At 35.0% G+C, this 22435-nt stretch overlaps 2 protein-coding genes and 1 long non-coding RNA gene across 10 annotated transcripts in view; 2 read left to right on the top strand and 1 right to left on the bottom strand.

Moving 5' to 3' along the window:
• Nucleotides 1-22435, bottom strand: part of pik3r6b (phosphoinositide-3-kinase regulatory subunit 6b) — a 146697-nt gene that overhangs the window by 32424 nt on the left and 91838 nt on the right. The gene's annotated exons all lie outside the window — the stretch shown is intronic.
• ntn1b (netrin 1b) overlaps nucleotides 816-22435 on the top strand; it is a 105254-nt gene continuing 83634 nt past the window's right edge. Inside the window, exons 1-2 of one of the 3 annotated variants that reach the window (XM_087242074.1) lie at nucleotides 816-1028; nucleotides 1148-2193. In XM_087242074.1, the coding sequence (XP_087098200.1) occupies nucleotides 1179-2193 (1015 nt within the window). In that variant the 5' untranslated portion in view covers nucleotides 816-1028; nucleotides 1148-1178. 3 annotated transcript variants of the gene reach the window in all.
• On the top strand, nucleotides 6115-7352 carry LOC147836885 (uncharacterized). The gene is made up of 2 exons (XR_015481539.1): nucleotides 6115-7039; nucleotides 7152-7352. It is a non-coding gene; the product is annotated as an uncharacterized LOC147836885 (long non-coding RNA).

Here is a 22435-nt window from a genome sequence, read left to right as displayed (position 1 = left end):
ACAAGCGCGGATCACGGTGGGTGGCCAAAAGAGTTTGCGTAAGCAGAACTGCGCCTGGAATTTAATTCACATTTATGATCTGCATATGCTACTTATTTCCGTTTCCATGGATTAAACGGAGCATCCAGTAAGATGATTAGTGTTTGAAAATGAATATGCAATACACAATATTGCAAAAGTTTGTCTGTCTGTCCGTCCGTCTATAAGTTTATTAATTTATATGGATTTACGTAGGATGAAATTCAATGTATTCACCCATTGTCTGCTGTTTAAATTGATTTATTCAGGGGACTTTCTTTGCGGTATTTTAAATAAACGATTTGCCCCAAACAATGAATTAGTGATGAATCGAGACTCTTTATTTATTCACTTTCCCAGAGTTTTTAAATAATAAAAAGTTAGTTTCATTCGTGCTTGTCCTCAACACCAACCTCTTATTTCTAATGAAGATGCTTTATATAGCCTGCAGTGGTGTCACTCAATGGAAAATATACATTGGATCCTATCATAAAAACTAAAGTTATGCCGTTTGTTTCAAAATAACGAGCTATCTCTGCGTTCAGCTTGTACCTATTTATTTGAACCAAAACTCTTTCCAAACACACTGCCAAATACACGATTTAAAGAAGTTTCATTCTCACAGACAGTCAAAAGTTCCCCTATAATTAAGACTAACTCAAAATGCAACTACATAAGAATGTCATTGTGCCTGCACACAGGGCAATAAAGTGCTTTACTCGTGCAGAATGGCAAATGACTGAACCCCCTTCCTATTGAAGAGAGCAGAAAGAGAGAAGGGCTGAGCTGCGACACTCACTCACAGAGAGGCAGAGGTGTGAAAGAGTTAGGCAGAGGAAGAAAGGCAGACTTGGAAAGTAATAGCAGGTTTTCTGTTTCATATTGCTTGAAAGTGGGGAAAGAGATTACAACATATCCGGGAGAGAGAAAAGAAAGGGAGAGTACCCTATAATTTCTCTTTTAGACGGGTTTGACATACTTCTCCACCCGGGTGAAGCAGTCTCTTTGAGGTATAGTGATTGTGTCTTGTTTTGAGTAAAAGTAAAACTCTTTGCGCACACATTTTTAAACAATGCAGGCATGCAAAATTACTTTGAATGATCTTTTTTTTCTTTGTTGACTAGTGCAGGTTCAGGGACCCCTGAGGACCACGGGTTGCAATGATAAGGATTTTGGTAACGTGCGTCTCCATGGTGTCCATCACCTCGATGGTGTCCGGTGCTCGCGGTGGATACGGGATGAGCATGTTCGCGGCTCAGTCCTCTCCTCCGGACCCGTGCTACGACGAGAACGGGAACCCCAGACGCTGCATCCCCGACTTCGTGAACTCCGCTTTCGGGAAGGACGTGCGCGTGTCCAGCACCTGCGGCTCTCCTCCGTCGCGCTACTGCGTGGTGACCGAGAAAGGCGAGGAGAGATCGAGGGACTGCAACATCTGCGACGCCACAGACCCCAAAAAGACCCATCCGCCCGCATACCTGACAGACCTCAACAACCCTCATAACCTCACCTGCTGGCAGTCGGAGAACTACGTGCAATACCCGCAGAACGTGACTCTGACTCTGTCTTTGGGGAAGAAGTTTGAAGTGACTTATGTGAGCCTCCAGTTCTGCTCTCCTCGCCCCGAATCCATGGCCATCTTCAAATCCATGGACTATGGGAAAACCTGGGTGCCTTTTCAGTTCTACTCAACCCAGTGCAAGAAAATGTACAACAAGCCCAGCAAAGCTGCCATCACCAAGCAGAACGAGCAGGAGGCGATCTGCACGGACTCTCACACGGACATGCAGCCGTTAACCGGCGGCCTCATCGCGTTCAGCACGCTGGATGGCAGACCGTCCGCGCACGACTTCGACAACTCGCCCGTCCTGCAGGACTGGGTCACGGCCACCGACATCAAAGTGACCTTCAACCGGCTGCACACGTTCGGGGATGAGAACGAGGACGATTCGGAGCTCGCCAGGGACTCGTATTTTTACGCGGTGTCTGACCTGCAGGTCGGTGGACGGTGTAAGTGTAACGGGCACGCGTCGAAGTGCGTGAAGGACCGGGAAGGAAACCTAGTGTGCGAATGCAAGCACAACACTGCGGGACCAGAGTGTGACAGGTGTAAACCCTTCCACTACGACCGGCCCTGGCAGCGCGCGACTGCCAGAGAGGCGAACGAGTGTGTCGGTGAGTCATTTCTAAACTAATTCAACAAGTGTGGATGGCTCTTTCTGAAAATACTTTACTACAGATTTCATTTATTTGTCCGAATCAAAAAAACACACACACAAAGAATTTGTCTAGGTGACAGGTGCTTTCAGAGCAGAAAAAGTGTAAGACAAAAAAAATAAAAAATACAAAACACAAAGCTAAAGAATATTTATGAAGAGTTCAGATGCAAAAAACCTCTAAATGCGTCTGAAAATTTCTTCTAAAATGAGCATTTTAATCAGGCTCAATGGGTTTAGTAAATATTAACACTTTATGACAAAGAATATGTAATTTTCATGGTTTTTAAGGTAAAATAACTGAGAGAAATGTTCATTTTACTTGAAAACCACAGATGGCAGGTAATATATATATATATATATATATATATATATATATATATATATATATTACTAAGAGATAAAATGAATTTACACACATATTATTTACATTATTTACAGATCATGAAATTACAGAATATTGTTCTGAAAAGTATTGCCTACAATTTATTTCTCAGGCAATACCTTTCCTGAACAATACATGCACTGTAAAAATGTTGGGTTCCTGTCCTTCAATTGCTTCAAATATCTGAACAAACAGTTTTAAAACAACCTTTACATCTATGGAACATTTTAATTCCACAAATGGTTCTTTTTAGTCTAAAAAGGCTCCTTAGATTATAACATGTTCTTCACACACAATGAAATAATGAAAAGCACTATATGATATTTGAAGAACGTCTTACTAAAAGCTATTTTGAAGAACCAAGTTTCTTGTATGGTAACAAAACCTTTTATTAGTGTGAATACATTCTGTGGTTTGATGAATGTTAATGCCAGTTTAGACTCCAGTAAAACCAGTAGAACCAAATTATTTTAAAAAATGGAAATAAATTAGTATGGATTCTTGATTAAATGTGTAACTCAGTAGATGCAGAAATCTACAAAATGTTTAAAAGATTGAATGAAAAAGTTTAAAGAAATCTGCATAATATAATAAAGCTATGAATGTAATACCATACATTTATTACATCTCACAAAGTAGAACTTGGCTTGTTTGCACTGTCAACCTTTAGTTTCATTTATTTATATTTTAATTAATTGATCAACTCATCAAAAGTGTAACAGAGAATCAAGTCATACTGTATATTATTTTCCTATTAGCTAACTGAATATTTCAACTTTCAATGAAAGGTCTAAAGAAGAGTCTTATGAACTTAAGAATTGCAAAATTCATTGCAAAAATTGCAGAAACTTTCACTTCCAAACTCAAATACACATTAGTTTCTTACAGTATCATGAGGCCAACAAAATAACTTTAATGCTTAAATGATCTTTATTCATATCTAAAATATCTACTATGGATTGATTTACCTTATGTTGTCAGAAAAAGCCTCTTCTTTACATAATTCACAATCTTAAAATGTAAAGGAACTTTATTGGCATTTGTTAGTTCCATGAAGAAACCTTAGCATCAACTCAAGCTTTATATTCCACAAAATGTTCAAAAAGGTTTAAGTTATTAAAATGTTCTTTAATCTCCTCACACACAAAATCTTCTTCAAGTAACCAAAATGGTTCTATATGGCATCATTTATGAACCCATATTAATAAAAGAGTCTACCTCAGAAAAACACACTAAATTTGACGATAATTATGTGGTCATTTTTCCACATTAACCTGTTGCCATTCTGTTTTTTTGTTAAATGAAAATGATAAGATTAAACTGTTTAGTAGATGCATTTATTTTAAAAACTGTTTACATGTTGTCCAGGCTAGCAGTCATTACAAAAAGTTATTGGGTTTAATGGTTGCATGGGTGTAACTGAGTTTGGAAGTGCCTTTCAACATCTATTCTGTGGAAGGAAGCATTCTGGAAGGAGAGATTTGCTGAAAAGGCTTGTCGTGTTTTTGCAAGGCAGGTGTCATTATCAGATTGAAGGCAAGATTACATCAGTGGTGTTGTTTGCTTTGGCAAGTTGAAAGTAAACAGCTTGTTTTTAGGATGAAATGTTAGCTTCCCATCTCAAGAAAGAAAATAATCTTTATAACAAATGCGTATGATGACATTGTAAAAACTTTCCATATTGATTCCTCTTAATTGAATTTTTAAACAATAAGGGCTCCTGCAGTTTGTTTTAAATAAATGTCTTTAGTTAAAAATTGTCTCAATAATTTGCTCCGTCACATTGACTCCCATGAAACAGATTTCTCTATCTGTGCCGTGTGACTCCATAACAAAAGCATCAAGCTGTAAGCAAAAGGCTCTGTTTGATGAGGCTGTTGTCACTTGGTGAGCAAATTAAAAATGTGTGAATAGATATTAAACACTCTTGACAGACGGCCGTCATGCATACGCGCACAATGTTGCGCAGTAGATTAATGTGTGTCACTAGGCCTGTGGTTATAAAAAAAACGTTTGTTCCCATGAATGAAGCATGAGGGCACCATCATGATATGAGAGATGACTGACAGAAGCTGTTCTCTGCTTTTGCACGCGAGCGGAGGTGAACAGGAAGAACCGATAATGAGGAGGCGAATGAGATCTGTGACAACAACCAGGGAGTTCTGTATCAGATGCTTTCAGAGAGATTGCACTGTAAAAAATTCAGTCCCAACACAAGTCAATTAAGATAACGCAATTATTTGGTATGACTTTTATTTTGATGGTCCTTTAATGTCAAATTTACGTTACATTGCATCTACATGCTAATTAATTCTCAATAAGTAGACTGTTAGGTTGGGGTTAGAGTGAGTGTAAGTTGACATGTACTTGCAAAGTTTCTTATAATCAGTTAACTGTTTGTTGAAGGAGCAGTATTAGCAGATATTATGCAGACAGTCAACTAATACTCAAATGAAAAGTAATTGGTATGTACTGTAGTTGCAATGCAACTTGTAGTCAACAAAATGTGCAAGAGGGAGCATCAAAAGTGTTATCAACTATTTTTACAAATTGAAGTTGAATAAACATAAAATAATTAAGTTGTCCACAAAAATAATGTTAGAATTGTGTTTTTAAAACTCATTTTAAATAGGTAGCAAAAGTATTTTGTGATGGTGTTGCTAATAATTGAGCCTCATAATAAAAGAGTATAAGACTTTCTGTGTGGATTCTTTCCATTCTGCTGGTGGGCAAGGCAGTTATTTGAGGGAAATCAGGTGTAGCGTTCAGAGGCTGATATGAATGTTATCTACAGTAGATTGATAGTTCCTGCATTGATAAATGTGCTGCAGAGTTGTTGCCAGACTTGCAAAAAAAACATGCAGGGCAAAAAGCCAACATCATCACACAGTAGATGAAGAAAAAATATTGAAGGTCATGCAGTTGTATAGTTTAATGCTTTTATTTAAAATTTATTTTATAATTATAAATTGCATTATATGTTCTGTACATTTCGAACATAATAGTCTTTACATACAAAGGTAAAGATCTCACATTATAGACACATTTGTAAAAAAAAACTTCAAGTACTTTTTTTTTACTGCATTAAAGTCTGGTTTTTACAAATACAAAAATCATATATTTGGCATTATAAAAAAAAAAAAAATTTATTCTTTAAATGTCATATACTATATATATAATATATAAGAATATATAAAGAGTTCTGATACAAAAACCTCTAAGTGACGTCTGAAATTTCTATTGAAATTTAAAATTTTTCTCAGACTCAGTTGAGATATTTTACTTTAAAGACCAGGAAAATTACTTATTCTTTGCCATAAAAGTGAAATTACTGAGCATACACAAAGGAGCCTGATAAAAAAAATAATGAATTATATTATTTAATACATAAAAATCTCAAATAAATATATAAAAATATTTATAAATATATTTATAAATATATATATATTTGCGGTGGGCGACGCCTCACAGCAAGAAGGTCATCGGTTTTGAGCCTCGGCTGGGACAGTTGGTGTTTCTTTGTCGAGTTTGCATGTTCTTCCTGTGTTCGTGTGGGTTTCCTCCGGGTGTGTTTCCCCCACAGTCCAAAGACATGCAGTACAGGTGAATTAGGTAGGCTAAATTGTCCATAGTGTATGAGTGTGAATGAGTGTGTGTGAATGTTGCCCAGGGATGGGTTGCAGCTGGAAGGGCATCCACTGCATAAAAACATGCTAAATAAGTTGGTGGTTGATTCCGCTGTGGCGACCCTGGATTAATAAAGGGACTAAGCTGAAAAGAAAATGATTGAATGAATATATTTGCAGTTGGAAGGGCATCCGCTGTTTAAAACACATGCTGATTAAGTTGAAGGAAAATAAATGAATGAATAAAAATCATTTAAATGTATTTATATGATGTAATGTATAATAAGCATATATTTAAGAAATTTAATTTTTTCTGTAAATATAGTTGCAGATATTTTGACACATTTTTTCGCAAATGATGTCTTGGCACACTATGTGAACTTTGCAGATGTAAGATATGAAAAACAATAAAAGAAAACCTTATCAGGAAAATCTTTTGAAGTACAGATTTACACAGTACACTTAAGATCTCTCAGAAAGATCTGCACTTACAGTAAACAACACAGACATGTTTTTGACAGTTATAAAACTCTTTTTGTGGAGCTAAATAAACCCAAAATAGTCTTCAGCATGTAACTGTACTGAGCAATAGCAAACAATACTATTAAAAAAAAAAAACTTTTTAGATTTAAAAGGGCAACAATGATAAATTCTAAGCAATAAAAGGAAAAAAATCCTAATAATCCACAGTGTTTAAAATGCTGTTAATTTCAGACAATATTTCACTAACGCACCTGTAAATCCTGGACACTGAAAACATTAAAAAAGGAATATTTTTATTTTGCACATATACAGTTAAAAACAGAGTTATCCCACTAAATAATTAGCCCCTTGCTTATTTTTTTTTTTACCCAATTTCTGTTTAATGGAGACAAGATTTTTTCAACACATTTCTAAACATAATAGTTTTAAGAACTCGTTTCTAATAACTGATTTATTTTATATTTGCCATGATGACAGTAAATATTATTTTACCAGATCTTTTTCAAGACACTTCTATATAGCTTACAGTGACATTTAAAGGCTTAACTAGGTGAATTAGGTTATCTTGGCAGGTTAGGGTAATTAGGCGAGTCATCGTATAACGATGGTTTCTTCTGTAGACTAAGGTACTAATAATTTAAACATTAAAATGACTTAAAAATTTTTTTAAAACTGCTTTTTCTCTAGGTGAAATAAAACAAAATAAGATTTTCTTCAGAAGAAAAAATATTCTCAGACATACTGTAAAAAATTTGGTGGGGGGGGGGGCTAATAATTCTGACTTCAACTGTATGTCTTCATTTGGCCAGGGGTTTTCAATGTGTTGTGATTTAAAAAAAAGCTTACACAAAAATCCATCATAAAATGTACCTATCTTTAATAGACGCAAAATCTAAATGTTTTTTTGTGTGTGTGGCTAAATAAACCTGCTCTTCAGTATGATACTGATGGAACAACATGCCACATTACAATCAATTTCAGACATGAGGTATTCAAACTTTAGATTTAAAAGGTCAATGGTGATAAATTTGTTTTAGATAAAGTAAAAAAAAATCATCATTCATCATTTAAAGGACACAAGATTTCACTAAAACAATTTACACTAGATGCAAATCCAGCTAATCTGGAAACTTAGAAGAAAATATTCACTGCGCACAAATTTGTTTCCAGCAGGCAGGAGGTTTTCAGTGTACTGTGATTAAATCAGAACCAAATCAGCCTAGGTCCTTGTCCAACACAAAGATCAGTCATAAAAATAGACATGAGGCATTTCTGCTTTCCAGATTAATGGAGAACGTCCAACGGAATTGCACTAAAATTGAGCACGCTGTTTAAGGATTGCGGTTTTTGTTTGTGAAGCTAAATGTTCACACACAAGTAAACGGGCGAGTGGAAGCTAATTATTGGAGACGTGTATCGCAGCTCTTGACACAGAGCAGAACGCTGGAGTTGTCCTGCTGTTGGATGTGTCTGTGTGTTCCACTGTGGTCCTCCAGCTCCTAGTGTTTTTGGCCTGCTGTGATGTGAGCAGTTTTCTGGGCTACCATGAAGTGCTGCACCACGTCTGTGGACCATCTGTGTGTTTCTCATGCAGCACTGTGGCTGGACTGTGAGTCTGATGAAAGTATTGTGCAAAAGGGTGATGTAATTAAAGCTCTCGGGTCCCCCGGTGGAAAAGAATAATGACTGATGGATATTCAGCTTCTCATCTCTGCTTAAAGAGATTTTAGGAACAAATGCCATTTTTGTAATTTATGATAATATGTGTGCAAAAGAGGGCAAGGCAGTGGCGCAGTAGGTAGTGCTGTCGCCTCACAGCAGGAAGGTCGCTGGTTCGAGTTTGCATGTTCTCCCTGCCTTCGTGTGGGTTTCCCCCACAGTCCAAAGACATGCGGTACAGGTGAATTGGCTAGACTAAATTGTCCGTAGTGTATGAGTGTGTGTGAATGTGTGTGTGGATGTTTCCCAGAGATGGGTTGCGGCTGGAAGGGCATCCGCTGCGTAAAAACTTGCTGGATAAGTTGGCGGTTCATTCCGTCGTGGCGACCCCGGATTAATAAACTACATTTAATGACTACAATTAATAACTACCGACAATTTAGCCTACCCAATTCACCTGTACTGCATGTCTTTGGACTGTGGGGGAAACCGGAGCTCCTGGAGGAAACTCACGTGGACGCAGGGAGAACAACTGCACCAGCCAAGGCTCGAACCAGCGACCTTATTGCTGTGGGGCGACAACACTTCCTACTGCGCCACTATGTCGCCTAGATGACTTTTAATAATATTTTATTTAGTTATTTAATGCACAATAATAATATATTAATAACAACAATATATTTCTTTAACAGTTTTTGCCAATACAAAAATCTAGTAATGAATAGTATTAATATAACAAATAGAGATTTTTATTTAGTTTTGATTTCCATTGGTGTCATCACACCACGTAAAAAGGTGAAAGATGTTTTCAGAAACTAAATTGATTTAATTTAATTTTAATTTCTTTTTTTTTCCGTTGTTATTTTATTTTCATTTCATTTGACTAATCAATGGTGGGTGGGCCGCTGGTCAGTCTGCTTCTGACAATAACTGGAGGGAAACTCACACACCTCCTTGTAAACATAAAAAAAAACCCATTTCAAGACATCTCTATTAGCAAAGAAAAGTCTCAATCTTTTTGCCATTGACATGCTGTATAATTATGGTGTGTCTCAATGAGCTCTCATGTTCAGTAGTCACTGATCAGGAAATCAGCCATTTGAGTGCTGTTTCAGTCGCAACAATTTACAGTACAGTACCTTCAAATCAGGGAGCATTGATGCTCACTTTACTACTACTAAGTTCTAAGGCATGAAATATTAATTATGTTTATAAACTCACCAAACATGTTTAAATTTTTAAAAAATGTTTCTTGATTTAAATTTAGCCATAAGCTAACACATTTAGACAGGCACTTAACAATTTAGGAAACCTGTAATTCTACTTTTGTTCATATTCTATTCTTTAAGTCCTTATCTGCCCTTACCAGTGCCTTAATAATACGACCTACTGATTTATGGCTTCAGGAGTTGATTGAGACACACCCTCATATTTCATTAAAAAAATAAGTATAGACTATTTCAATGTGGTTATATCATTGGCACATAAAGATTTGCTGCTTGTTCTCAAACTATTTTATAACTGTAACAAAAGGCAATTCAATCATAACTTAATGTTAAAACAGATATAATAACATTAATTATCAATATATGACTCTTTTTAGATTCTCTGAACCTATAGAAATTAAAAATGTAAAACAGGAAATACGCTGGGACCATTGGTTTTGTTTACATCACTCAAAAGGGTTTATATGACACCATGTGGGTAGGTGGTTGCCAAGGTGTTGTTATATGGTTGACAAAGTGTTCATTAGGGTTGTTAGCTTGTTGCTAAAAAGTTGTTTGGGTATTCAGGTTTACTGGCTCATAAAAAGCTCAGGTCCCTCTTTCAGTGTAAAGATATGTTCAGACTTTGATGCAATATCTGGTGTAGTTCATGTAAAAGTTCATAATGAACATACATAATGATTGGACATAATGAAATGCATCTTTTTTTGTAGCAGTGTGTGTGGTGGAGGAATTTGTGGTACTGTTCTGAACCCATATTTTACAAGCTCTTCGTTAGTTCATAGCTCATAAAAATACCATTACATGCAAATAAATTCAACAGGTAGATTTGGCCCAGCACAATAGTGGTTGTTTAATGAGATGTTTTTTTAGATATTTATTGGCAGTGCAAAATAATAAAGTCCTAGGGCTCAATTTAACAATCTAGGTGCAGAGTCTGAAGTGCATGGTGCAAAAGCATTAAGGGCATGTCCGAATCCACTTTTTTTAGGACAGAAAAATAAGCTCTGCGCCACAGCGCATGGTCTAACAGGGTTGTGCTTATTCTCTTAATAAGTTCTGGGCGTGTTTTGAGCATAACATGCATTAAACCAGAGTCTCATCTCCCATTCCCTTTAAAAGTCAGTTGAGTCATGCCAAGGGGCTTTTGCTATTTACATGGCAGACTTCGTAAGTGGAAAAACTAAATGGATCGCTATAGTGAGAAATCAGTTAAACAGACCAACTGCAGTGCGAGGATAAAGAATGGATGTCCTCCATTCATCCTCTTTACTTTCTCTTTACTTCTTTACATTCATGGAAAAAGAAAAAGTGTTGTACGCACTCCACTGAAGACATCCATTAGCCTACATATTTCATTTCGTTTGTTAAGCGCAAAGGTTTGTTTCAAAACTATCTCTACATTTAGTTCCAATTTCCAGCAAACAACTAAATGAACAGTAAAAATGAAGTGTGGTCAAAAAACTGAGTTATATCCAAACACACGTCTTATTCTTATGCCCCATATGGTGATGCAGATGTCTCCAAAACCCCACAGGATGACAAATTGAAACTTGTTTTTTATTAAAATAAATATAAATATGCTTATAATACATAATACTGAAAATAATAATAATAATAATAAAAATTATACAAAAGCAATACATCATACAAAAGCAAATTGTCATGAATAAACTGAAAAAAGCCCCCTGAGATAATGAAGGCATGGAGGCAGTGTTTTTTATATTTATGTAGAAAATAATTTTTATAATATTTTAATCCTTTAACTCTTTTTTTATTTGTAAAGATATTTGTGTATTTGTAAAGATATTTGTGTATTGTTAAACATCACACAATAAGCAATGTGTAAGCATTTAAGGCGCATAACTAATGCACTGGACTTTAGACCTACTTTCAGCTGGTCAACTGCGAAGTCTATTTTAGATCCTCAAAATAGAAACGGGCCAACAATGCGCCTTAACATACGTCTTTTCTAGACCGAAACACAAATGGATTTGCTATTTAAACAACATGCACAAAACGTGAAAATTAGGCTTGCGTCGGTCTGAAAATAGCAACACAACGCGCCAGACACCGCCTAATTGCATCGGGGGTTTGATAGGGCCCAAGGATTTTTTTGCTCATGTCATTAGCAGAATTTCCAGAAAATAAGCCAGGCATTTTATTATCTCAAATCTGCTGTTACTGTTGCATATATAGAAGGATAAAATAAAACAAAAAATTTCAATCGATGTCAAAAGCGAGACACACGAGTAGTTTCATTTTCAACTCATTACTTAAAAAACCCCAATGACACTGTGATCAGATATCAGCTTTCCTAACAAGATTTCTCACATCCTTCAGATCAACTTAGAGATGAATCTAATACCGTCCACCCTGTTTGCTTTTTATAGCCTCCATGCACTTTCACTGTAAATAATGCTGGGTTCCTGTTTGTGTCGGGACAACATGAAGGAATTAAATTAACTTACAAACTGAAGTGGATTGAACATAAAACTATTAAGTTGTCCCAATGAAATCTCTTGAATTGTGTTGTTTTAATTCATTTAGTATAACTAGTTTAAACAAGCAACAAACTATTTTTGACTTCCAGTGTGCAGTTTTGTCTTCGAGAGAACGAGCCTTTAATATCACATTTATTTTATTTATAGTCCTTCTAAAAAAAACATCCACTAAACCGCAAGCATTGTTTGACAAACCCAAACTTTAGGATCGCAGGCTTGTGCTCTTGCGGTGAAGTACAGGGAAAGAAAAACAAAAGCGAACAAGACAAAGCAAACACAAAAGGGATGTATTTGGGGATTTCAAAATCCAAACCCCAGTGTATCGGCAGTCCTCTGGGCACAGAGCTCCATGTTTTAGAGATTTTGTTTTGCTGAGCTCATAATTCAAAACACACATGACTTATGAGCCAAAAGGCTTTGTTTGGCTTTATGGGAGTTCAGAGAAAACACGATATATCCTGGGTTTTAGAGGCTGGTTAGGAGAGGTGGTCCATTTTCTAGTGGACGGGTCTGCTTGCTTTGGCCTTTCGCTTGTTTCCCCGCTAATATTTATGTTTTTAATCCCCCGTCCGTCAGTGTATATTTGCGATCGGCCTTTTGGGTATTATTTGAAACTCTTTTTGGATGTCTGTGCCGGCGTTTCATCTCAAGGGCTGAAATGTTTGCCAGAGCTTTCCAGCAGGTTTCAGGTCCTGTGATGATGTCACTTCTGAAATACACTTGTCTTGGGAAAATAGTAGATTGGCTAACAAATGCAGGGACTGAATAAAATAGTTCTGTGGCAGGATTGTATACGGAAATACTGATTAAATCACATGTATTAGACCAATAAATCACATGATATTTTGAGAGGCTAATAGGCTACTCAACAACAAAATAAATATTAACAAGTATTACTGTATTACATTTAATGTACAGTTCCGGGCAGCACAGTCTTGCAGTGGGTAGCACAATCGCCTCACAGCAAGAAGGTCACTGGTTCGAGCCACTGCTGGGTCATTTCTGTGTGGATTTTGCATGTTGACCCCATGTTCACGTGGGTTTCCTCCGGGCGCTCCGGTTTTCCTCACAGTCAAAAAAAAACACAAAAAAAAACATGTGATACAGGTGAATTGATTGTGAATGAGTATCCTGTGTGTATGAGAGGGTATGGTTGTTTCCCAATGATTGGGTTGCAGCTGGAAGGGCATCCGCTGCGTAAAACATATGCTGGATAAGTTGGCGGTTAATACCGCTGTGGTGACCCCCAGAACTGTACATTCATTCATTTTCTAAGTCCCTTTATTAATCTGGGGTTGCTACAGTGAAATGAACCACCAACTTATCCAGCATATGTTTTACAGAGCAGATAAACATCACATCACTGGGAAACATCCATACACACTCATATACTACGGACAATTTAGCTTATTCAATTCTCCTATAGAGAGCACCCGGAGGAATCCCACACAAACACAGGTAGAACATGCAATCTCCACCAGTAACTTTTTTACTGCGAGACGACCATGCTACCCACTGTGCCACCGTGATGCCCTACAGTTCCATTTAAAACACTTTTAAAAGATGGATGATTTACAGTTTACGTCTACAATGGGCTTACATTACTTTAAAAAAGTGAGTAAACCTGCTGCCTTAAAAGCGACAAGCTCACTTTGCTTAAAAAGAGTGAGTAAACCCATTGTAACTTGGAGCTGTTAAGTTGATTTAACTTAATTTTCATAATTATTCAGTTTATTTACTTAAACATTTTAAAACAATGTTTACTCAATTATTTTATGTATAAAATGTCATGTATAGTTTTTAACAAAACCCAAACCCATCCCATGCCAGTAACATATAATAATATATAAAAATATGTAAAATATAAATACATATGCAAATGTACACCCACATCCATGAATAATTCATGCACATATTTACAAGAGTCCATCTGCATATATTTATATATATATATATATATATATATATATATATATATATATATATATATATATATATATATATATATATATATATATAGCTAAATTTCAATATATATTTTTATATAAAATATAATCTTATATATAACTCATTATTTACATTGTAGGCATAATATATTTTACTCCATTAAAAGAAAAGCATGAATTATAAGCCAAAACCCCCAGAAAATATCTTTAAAAGTATAAAAATAGCATTAGTTTAGAATTCATTAACAATAATAATATTACAATTTAATTACCATGCCAAGAAAAGACCAAAAACAACAACAAAACACAAAAATCCTTGAAAAAAACGTGCTATTTATCCATAAATATAACATGATATTTACATTGTAAATTCAAAAATACCATGGTATTATAAAAAACCTTTAAAATCCTTAAAAGCATTTATTAAGGCTTTAAACACACCATATGCATAAGTACTGTTTGCTAAACTGATGACACACAGTCTGTTGACCGTGCTAACATTCTTTCAGTGGGCAACCACAACAGCAGCTCAGAAGTAAACATGTATTTGTGTGGTTTAAAGGTCACACACATACAGTGTGTGAGAGTCAATATCTGAGATCTTGTGTGCGTATGGTGACTTTTCTCTTTCTGTTGGTTTTGCTGTGCTGTGCCTATGAATCTATTTGGCCTGCATTTGTGATGTTCTGGCTAAATGCAGGACCACCCTGAGCTGGAGAGACAAGAGACTGAATAATGGATACTGGAGTAAACCGACACATTTTTTTGCTCTCGCATACACTTTTTTTTGGATCACACACACTGGCGCACAAGCAGGAATTTATGCTCCTTGACTTCACTCGACACAATGGACACGCCACAAGAAACTATTTTGTGCTGCCACATGACCAAACCACGGTTAGAAATCTACAGATAATCAGATTTTTTTAACCAATACCCTTTTTCTTACACAGTATTACTGTAGCCTGGAGCTTGGATAAACAGACATCTTAACAAAGTAGCAACTACAAAAGAAGCTATTTAATAGAGGTTCGGGCAAAAATTTCTGCAATCCTTTTGTTTAAATTTAATGTAATCATATAATAAAATAATAAATAAATTAAGTGAAACAAGTCTGCTTGAACCAGAAGTTGCTGCAGAGTTTTATTTCAGCGTGATGATGTATTTCCAACTAAAATGGAATATTGAGTAGGGGGCGGGGTTTATTTTTTTACTCTTCCTCTATCATATTTCATATGCAAAACACTAAGATTGAAGGGGCGTGACTAAGCATTTTTTTACCCAAGCCATCAATATGACATCATCACATAAGAACAAACATCAAATTTTGATTAAATATTACCAAAAGAAACTAATAAAATAAACTAGTAAATAGTTTGCTAGTGCACTAGTAATATACATTCACCGGCCACTTTATTAGGTACAGCTTACTAGTACCAGGTTGGACCCCCTTTTGCTTTCAGAACTGCCTAAATACTTTGTGGCACATATTCAACAAGGTACTGGAAGTATTCCTCAGAGATTTTGGTCCATATTGACATGATAGCATCATGCAGTTTCTTGTTCTTAGCTGAAAGGAGTGGCACCGCTGTGGTCTTCCTCTGCTGTAGCCCATCTGGTTGACATGTTGTGTTTAGAGATGCTCTTCTGCATACCTCAAATGTAACGAGAGGTTATTTGAGATACAGTTGCCTTTCTATCTGGCCATTCTCCTCTGACCTCTGGCATCAACAAGGCATTTGTGCCCACAGAACTGTCGCTCACTGGATATTTTCTCTTTTTCTGACTTTTCTCTGTAAACCGTAGAGATGGTTGTGCTTGAAAATCCCAGTAGATCAGCAGTTTTTGAAAAAACTCTTGTCTGGCACCAACAACCATGTCACGTTCAAAATCATCTTTCTTCCCAATTCTGATGCTCTGTTTGAACTGCAGCAGATCGTCTTGACCATGTCTACATGCCTAAATGCATTGAGTTGCTGCCATGTGATTGGCTGATTAGAAGTTTTTGTTAATGAGCAGTTGGACAGGTGTACCTAATAAAGTGACCGGTGAGTGTATACATTTTAAATGTGGATTTCATGCAGACTTTAAATCACTCATATAGATTTCCCATTTTTGCACTCGATGAATCAGGATATTATCAATAGCCTTCCAAAAGAATTATTCACAGACAAATACATTTTTGCAGTTGCTTGGAACAATGTTCACAGATTTTGTATGAAGCATTAATCTGGTTTCAAACTGTGATTATGATCCTGCAGTAAACATCTGTGTTTACATACTAAATAAAACTTGTTTCAGCTCAAGATGCTAACCTTCAAACCAGATACAACAAGGCATGTCTAAAACAGAATTGTATGGATTTTCATCATATTATTGTTTTTAAAAATGAATGAGAAATTTCCTGAAATACCCTGACAGTAACATAATTGACAAATAATTAATCTACTGTTGGTGTATCCTAAATATCCTTTATAATGACATGCTTAAATGCCAGAGTTTTCCACCAAAGGAAATGACATCCCTTGGAGCAAGCTACATGCTTTTTATACCAGAGATTTAAAGACTGTTATGCCTTTTTATAACAGAGTTGACCAGAATGTAGGGACAGACACAAAATGTTTTTATAGTTGAATTGACAAATAATACAGAATAACTGTTTCTAAATGTTCCTACATTGACATTCAAACACTGTTTTTAAAGATTATTCAAGACTGTTCCATTAAAGTTTTTGGTTTTGAAAAATAATAGAAGGTTTATTTTGGAGAATTTAGTGGGTGAATGTAGTCAGAATTCTAGAATCATCCATATGCAATTTATGAGCATTCAGAAGTAAGATAATGAGAGTGTTTGAAGATTGTGATATTTAAACAATTAATTGCATAACTTTAGTTTACTTTTTATGCAGTGTAATGTAAGATAGTTATATAGTGCATTTATCATGTATGGCCATACAACCAAAGCGCTTCACAGTCACTACCACCAGTGTGTAGCATCCACTTGGATGATTCGACGGCAGCCACAGAACTACACCACACACCAGCTATTGGTGGAGTGCAGAGACAGTGAAAAAGCCATTTCGTTGGGTGGGGATAATTGGGAGGCTATAATTGGTATGGGGCGATAGAGGGAATTTGTCCAGGACCCAACTCTTTACGAGAAGTGCCATGGGATTTTTAATGACCACAGAGAGTGAGGACCTTGGTTTAACATTCACTGACAGTATAGTGTCTCCTTCACTATACTAGGGCATTAGGACTCACACAGACCGCAGGTTGAGTGTCTCCTGCTGGCCTCGCTAACACCACTTCCAACAGCAACCTGATTTTCCCATGTGGTCTCCCATCCAGGTACTGACCAGGCTCAGTCTTGCTTAGCTTCAGTGAGTAAGCAATCTTGAGCTTCCCTAACAGTTTCAAACCAGCTTCCTTAACATTACTGCAACCATCAACATAAACTCGCTGCACAAACATCAAAAGCCGCAGCTGCAGTGAATGCCGAGAAAGAGTCCAATCGTGACTCCATCTGCTCAATGGCTGCCAATGGAGAGGAAATGATGGATGAAGGTCTTCAGTCACTGGAGTCGTGTTTTCCCGCTGGGTGGCCCACATACTGTCAGATGATTTTCAAGCCATAATAGCTTCTCTACATATTAGACCTTGTTTGATGATCAGATGTCTGCCCGTGGAACCAGTTTTGTCATTGCGGCTGTAAATCTGCAGCTTCTATTCTCATCAATGAAGTCAAAGCGAAACATTTGTGATGCATTTAAATTCAGCTGGATATGCAGGCAGTGGTTTGGAATAATTATTCACCAAATGTGCATTTATTCTATCAAAAATAAACAATAGTGAAATATTATAGTCAAATAAGTACAGTGCACTTTTCTATGTTGCTATATTTTAAAATTATTTTTTAAAGTGAAGCTGAATTTTAAGTTTCATTACTGAGTCCTGCAGAGATGAAGATTTGTGGTTTAGGAAACAACATTTATTCATTCATTTTCTTTTGCCTTAGTCTTTTATTCATCAGGGGTCACCACAGCGGAATGAACCACCAACTTATCCAGCATATGTTTTACACAGCGGTTGCCCTTTCTGCTGCAACCCAGCATTTATTGACACAATATATTGTTAATATATTTGTCACTATACAAATGTTTAATGCAATTAGAATTTAAAAATAATTGTTTTATTAAATTGATGTTAAGTGGCAGTGTATCTGTAATGTAAATGGGACCCTGGCAAAGGAAGTGCGGATCCAAAAGCAGGGTTTATTATACAGAGAATGGCCAGGCAAACAACAGCAAACAGCTGTATACAGGCATATTCAGAGACGTGGTCATAAACAGCCGGATGGTCAAAGGTAGCCAGCAGACAACATAAAACAAAAAAAAAAAAAAGTAAAGATCAGTACATAGCAAGACAAGGCAAGGCAAGGGAAATGCATCGTAATGTTCACAGTGACAGTATAACAACACTCAGCAATGAGAGTGTCATAGTAAGACATATATATGTGTCTGTAATCAGTCCATGAGCAGAATCTGCTGTGGGAGTGTAATCAATGGAGACTTAGAGCAGGTGTGCGTGTTGCATGGCTGGAGCTTGTAGTCCATATACCAGCCGATTTGTAGTCCATATATAGGGATCTGTGGGTTTACCAGCGATCTGCCAGGATTACATCGCTTGTGATTGTGACAGTATCAATTTAATTGTAATAATAATACATTTTATTATTGTATTATTACAAAACGTAAAATGTAAAATAAAAAATATATATTTTTGAGAACATCCTGAAAAAACTACTGTATATAATTGTTTCCAAATAAATATTTGGAAGCAAAAAAAACTTCAACGTAATACAAAAAAGTATTAATGAATGTGCACCAATTTTATGAATTGAATTTTAGTTGATAGTAATAATTTCTGAAGGATAAAGTGGCACTGGAAAAAAGAGACATTTAAAATATACTCATATACAAACAACACTTTTTTATTTAACATATTTAATTTATTTAACTATTTTTGTTTAAACGAATATAATGTATATTAAATTGTGCAATATAAACATTTTTTACTGTATTTTTCAAAAAGATTTTTGGCAGGTATCAGAAACTTATTATAAAAAAAGTAATTTCAAGTAAATTTTTAAAATATGTCACATACAGCCTTTAAAGGATTAGTTAGCCCCACCCCAAAATAAAATAATTTAAAATAAAATAAATGCTAAAATTAAACAAATGGCTCCTAAAAATACCTATGAAGCGATATATTTTGAATTTCATATGCTTTTTGAAGTCTTTTGAGGTGAAATGATAAGTTTTTTCAAAAATATTTGAACTGTTCCTGTTTCATTTTTACTCCACTAAAAAAATCCTGGTTGCCCTAAATTTTTAAGCTAAATCAAATTAACCCTATGAGTAAAATGAACTTATTATAAACTGACTTAAAACAGCTTGCATAACTTATAAAATGACGTTAGAATACTATTAACTTAGGTTAATATGTTACATTGAACTAAATATGCTGTCATGACTAATTGATCATATCATTTTTACAGTTTTTAAAGCTTCACCCATGCTAAATGCTTATTGGTTAAAATCATCGCTCCATTCTCTCAACTGTACATTAGACATCAAATATGTTCTGACTGGATGTGATTTAATCTCCTCACGTCAGCATTTCACTTCCAATGTGGAAAATATTTCTTCTCTGTAATGAATGAGAACAGAAAAACGTACAAGTGAATCCTTCCTGTGTAAGCTGAGAATTTAGCCGTAGACATTTCCAATCACGCCAGAGGCTTAAGCCTTGGAGCTGGTATATTTGTCCAGATAATGACCTGTATTTCCACAGGATAGCTCTGTGGAGATATGCTATCTGCCCTCTACACTCTCCAATGGGAAACCGAGTCAATGCTGTGTCCTGTGTGTAACACAACAAAACACAAACGCCAAGATCACTCAACAGCTGCTCCGTAGAGTCAAGGGTCTGAGCTGAAACACTCTCCATTTCCTCTACACTCTTTTTTTACACTAAAAATACTCAAAACTCATACAATCCACTGTTTACCAAAAGCTTTGATTTACAGAACTTTAAAACGTCAGCTACTTCCAGAGTAAATACTAAAACGCATGATGTTACACTGTAATAAATTTAGTTAAGTAAAATTTTAAAGCAACCGGCAGAAAAAAACATTTTGGATTTATTCATCTTCAGTGGTAAAAGTTGTACCAAATAATTTTTTTAAAGTTGAGTTAACTTAACATTTTAAAGCAACCAGCTGCAAAGAAATGTTGGGTTTATTGGTCGACAGTGGTTAAAGTCATCGTTGTGCCAAATTCTTCTAGAAATTTGGTACAACTTAAACCACTGAAGCTGAATAAACTTACATTTTTCTTTGCAGCCACTTGTTTTAAAATATTAACTCATTTTTTTTTTTTTTACAGACTGTAATAAACGCTGAGTTCCACACAATCGACTTGTGTTGGGACAATATGAAGGAATTAAGTTAACTTATTAGTTTTAACAAATGTAAGCTGTTTGAACATAAAACAATTAAGTTGTCCCAAAAAACTCAAGAATTGTGTTGTTTTAGCTCATTTTAAATAAGTAGTTTGAACAAACAACAAATGGCATTTTTTTTAAATGAATTTACAAATTGTTAACCAAGTTTAAAATTGTACGTTGGGCATATTTTTGAGCCCAGTGTTGAGTTTACTCATAAAAACTATTTAACTGCAAGCTTAAAACTGTTCAGTGAAAGCGTTTACTTCATAATATGATTTATTACAGTTTAACAACTATGAGGTCTCATTTGTTTACAAAAAAAAAATTATAATTATAATTAAATGTTAATTAATGATAAGTTACTTAATATTTATTACAATAATAATAATAATAATAAAATTATATATAAAATGTAAATAATTATATATATTTCATCACCCTTTATATGCACTTTAATTCGAAAGTTTAGGGTAAGGAAGATTTGTAAAATTTAAATAACAAGATTAATAGTTAAAGATATCAATCATTATCCTAACATGTTAAACAACAACAGAAACTTTTCCTGAAGCACTATTAAGAACATTCTTTTAAATATGAATCATTGTTCAATTGGGATTAGTAAATGAAAAAAAAAAAGAATTAATTATTTTAAAAACATTACGCAAGGTAAAAAATGACTTCTATGGATCATGGGACACTTTGACATCAAAGGAATAAAAAAGCTTAATAAAAAAAATAAAAAAATACAAAGTTTAAGTCAATATTTTTAATATTTTTACTGATGTAAGTTGAGTTTACTATAACAAATTAATGTGATTCAACCAAAACAATAAAGGCAGCTAGAATGGTTTTTACAGAAAATAGTGCTTCAGGAAACGCTAATGTTGTTGTTTAACATGTTAGAAAAATGAATAATGACTTACTATTTACAATTAATCCTATTATTTAAATTTTATTTAGTTTACAAATCTTCCATAACCTAAAGTGTTAGAAATTATTGTTCTCTCATCAGGGATGATGTGTGTGTGTATGTATGTATGTAATATATATATATATATATATATATATATATATATATATATATATATATATATATATATATATATATATATATATATATATATATATATATATATACTCTTCCCAACAGTTATGACTACTTTTTAAATCAAACGTTGTATCCATTAATATGTAATTCCCGTTGAACTACAACATGACTATGGATATTTCCATTAATGAACATTAAAAACAGTCGATAAGCGCAAATAAATGCTATAAAAATTATTATTTTTTTAATCTTAGGCAATGCATTAACTAGTGTTAACAAATGAGACATCATAGTTGTTACATTTAATAAATAAAACCTACAAATTGTTAACTGAGTTTAAAATTATAAGTATGTATTGTAGGTGGGCATATTTTAGCTCAATGTTGAGTTTACTCAGAAGAACTTTTTATCTGCAAGCTTAAAACTGTTTGTTCAATGAGAGTTTGATTTCTTAATTTAAGCGTTTATTTACAAGAAAATAAACAATAAAAATAAAAAAAAGATTCCAAACAAATTCCAAAAAGAAGAGTAAACATTTGCATTTGGAAAAAAAAGCTAATTTTACCAAGTTTATTTCAGCATACTTGAAATATTCCATGGGTCTGATGAGCCACATTGTACTGACAGATATAATGACGTACTGCGTGTCTATGTTTCCAGGGCTGAGCAGACAAACAGTTGCGCAGGTCACAGTATGTGTGTGTCTGAGTGTTTTTGTGTGTGTGCTCTTCTGTCAGGATGTAATTGGCTTCAGTGTGTTTCCTGGGACAACACACTTCTGGCTCACAGCAGGAAGATCTTTCCCTCTTCCTTTC

Source organism: Danio rerio, chromosome 3 (assembly GCF_052040795.2).
Source record: "Danio rerio strain M-AB ecotype USA chromosome 3, GRCz13ab, whole genome shotgun sequence".
Taxonomy (NCBI): domain Eukaryota; kingdom Metazoa; phylum Chordata; class Actinopteri; order Cypriniformes; family Danionidae; genus Danio; species Danio rerio.
Note: the sequence above shows the minus strand (reverse complement) of the source record. Positions and strands in the feature narration are given on the sequence as shown.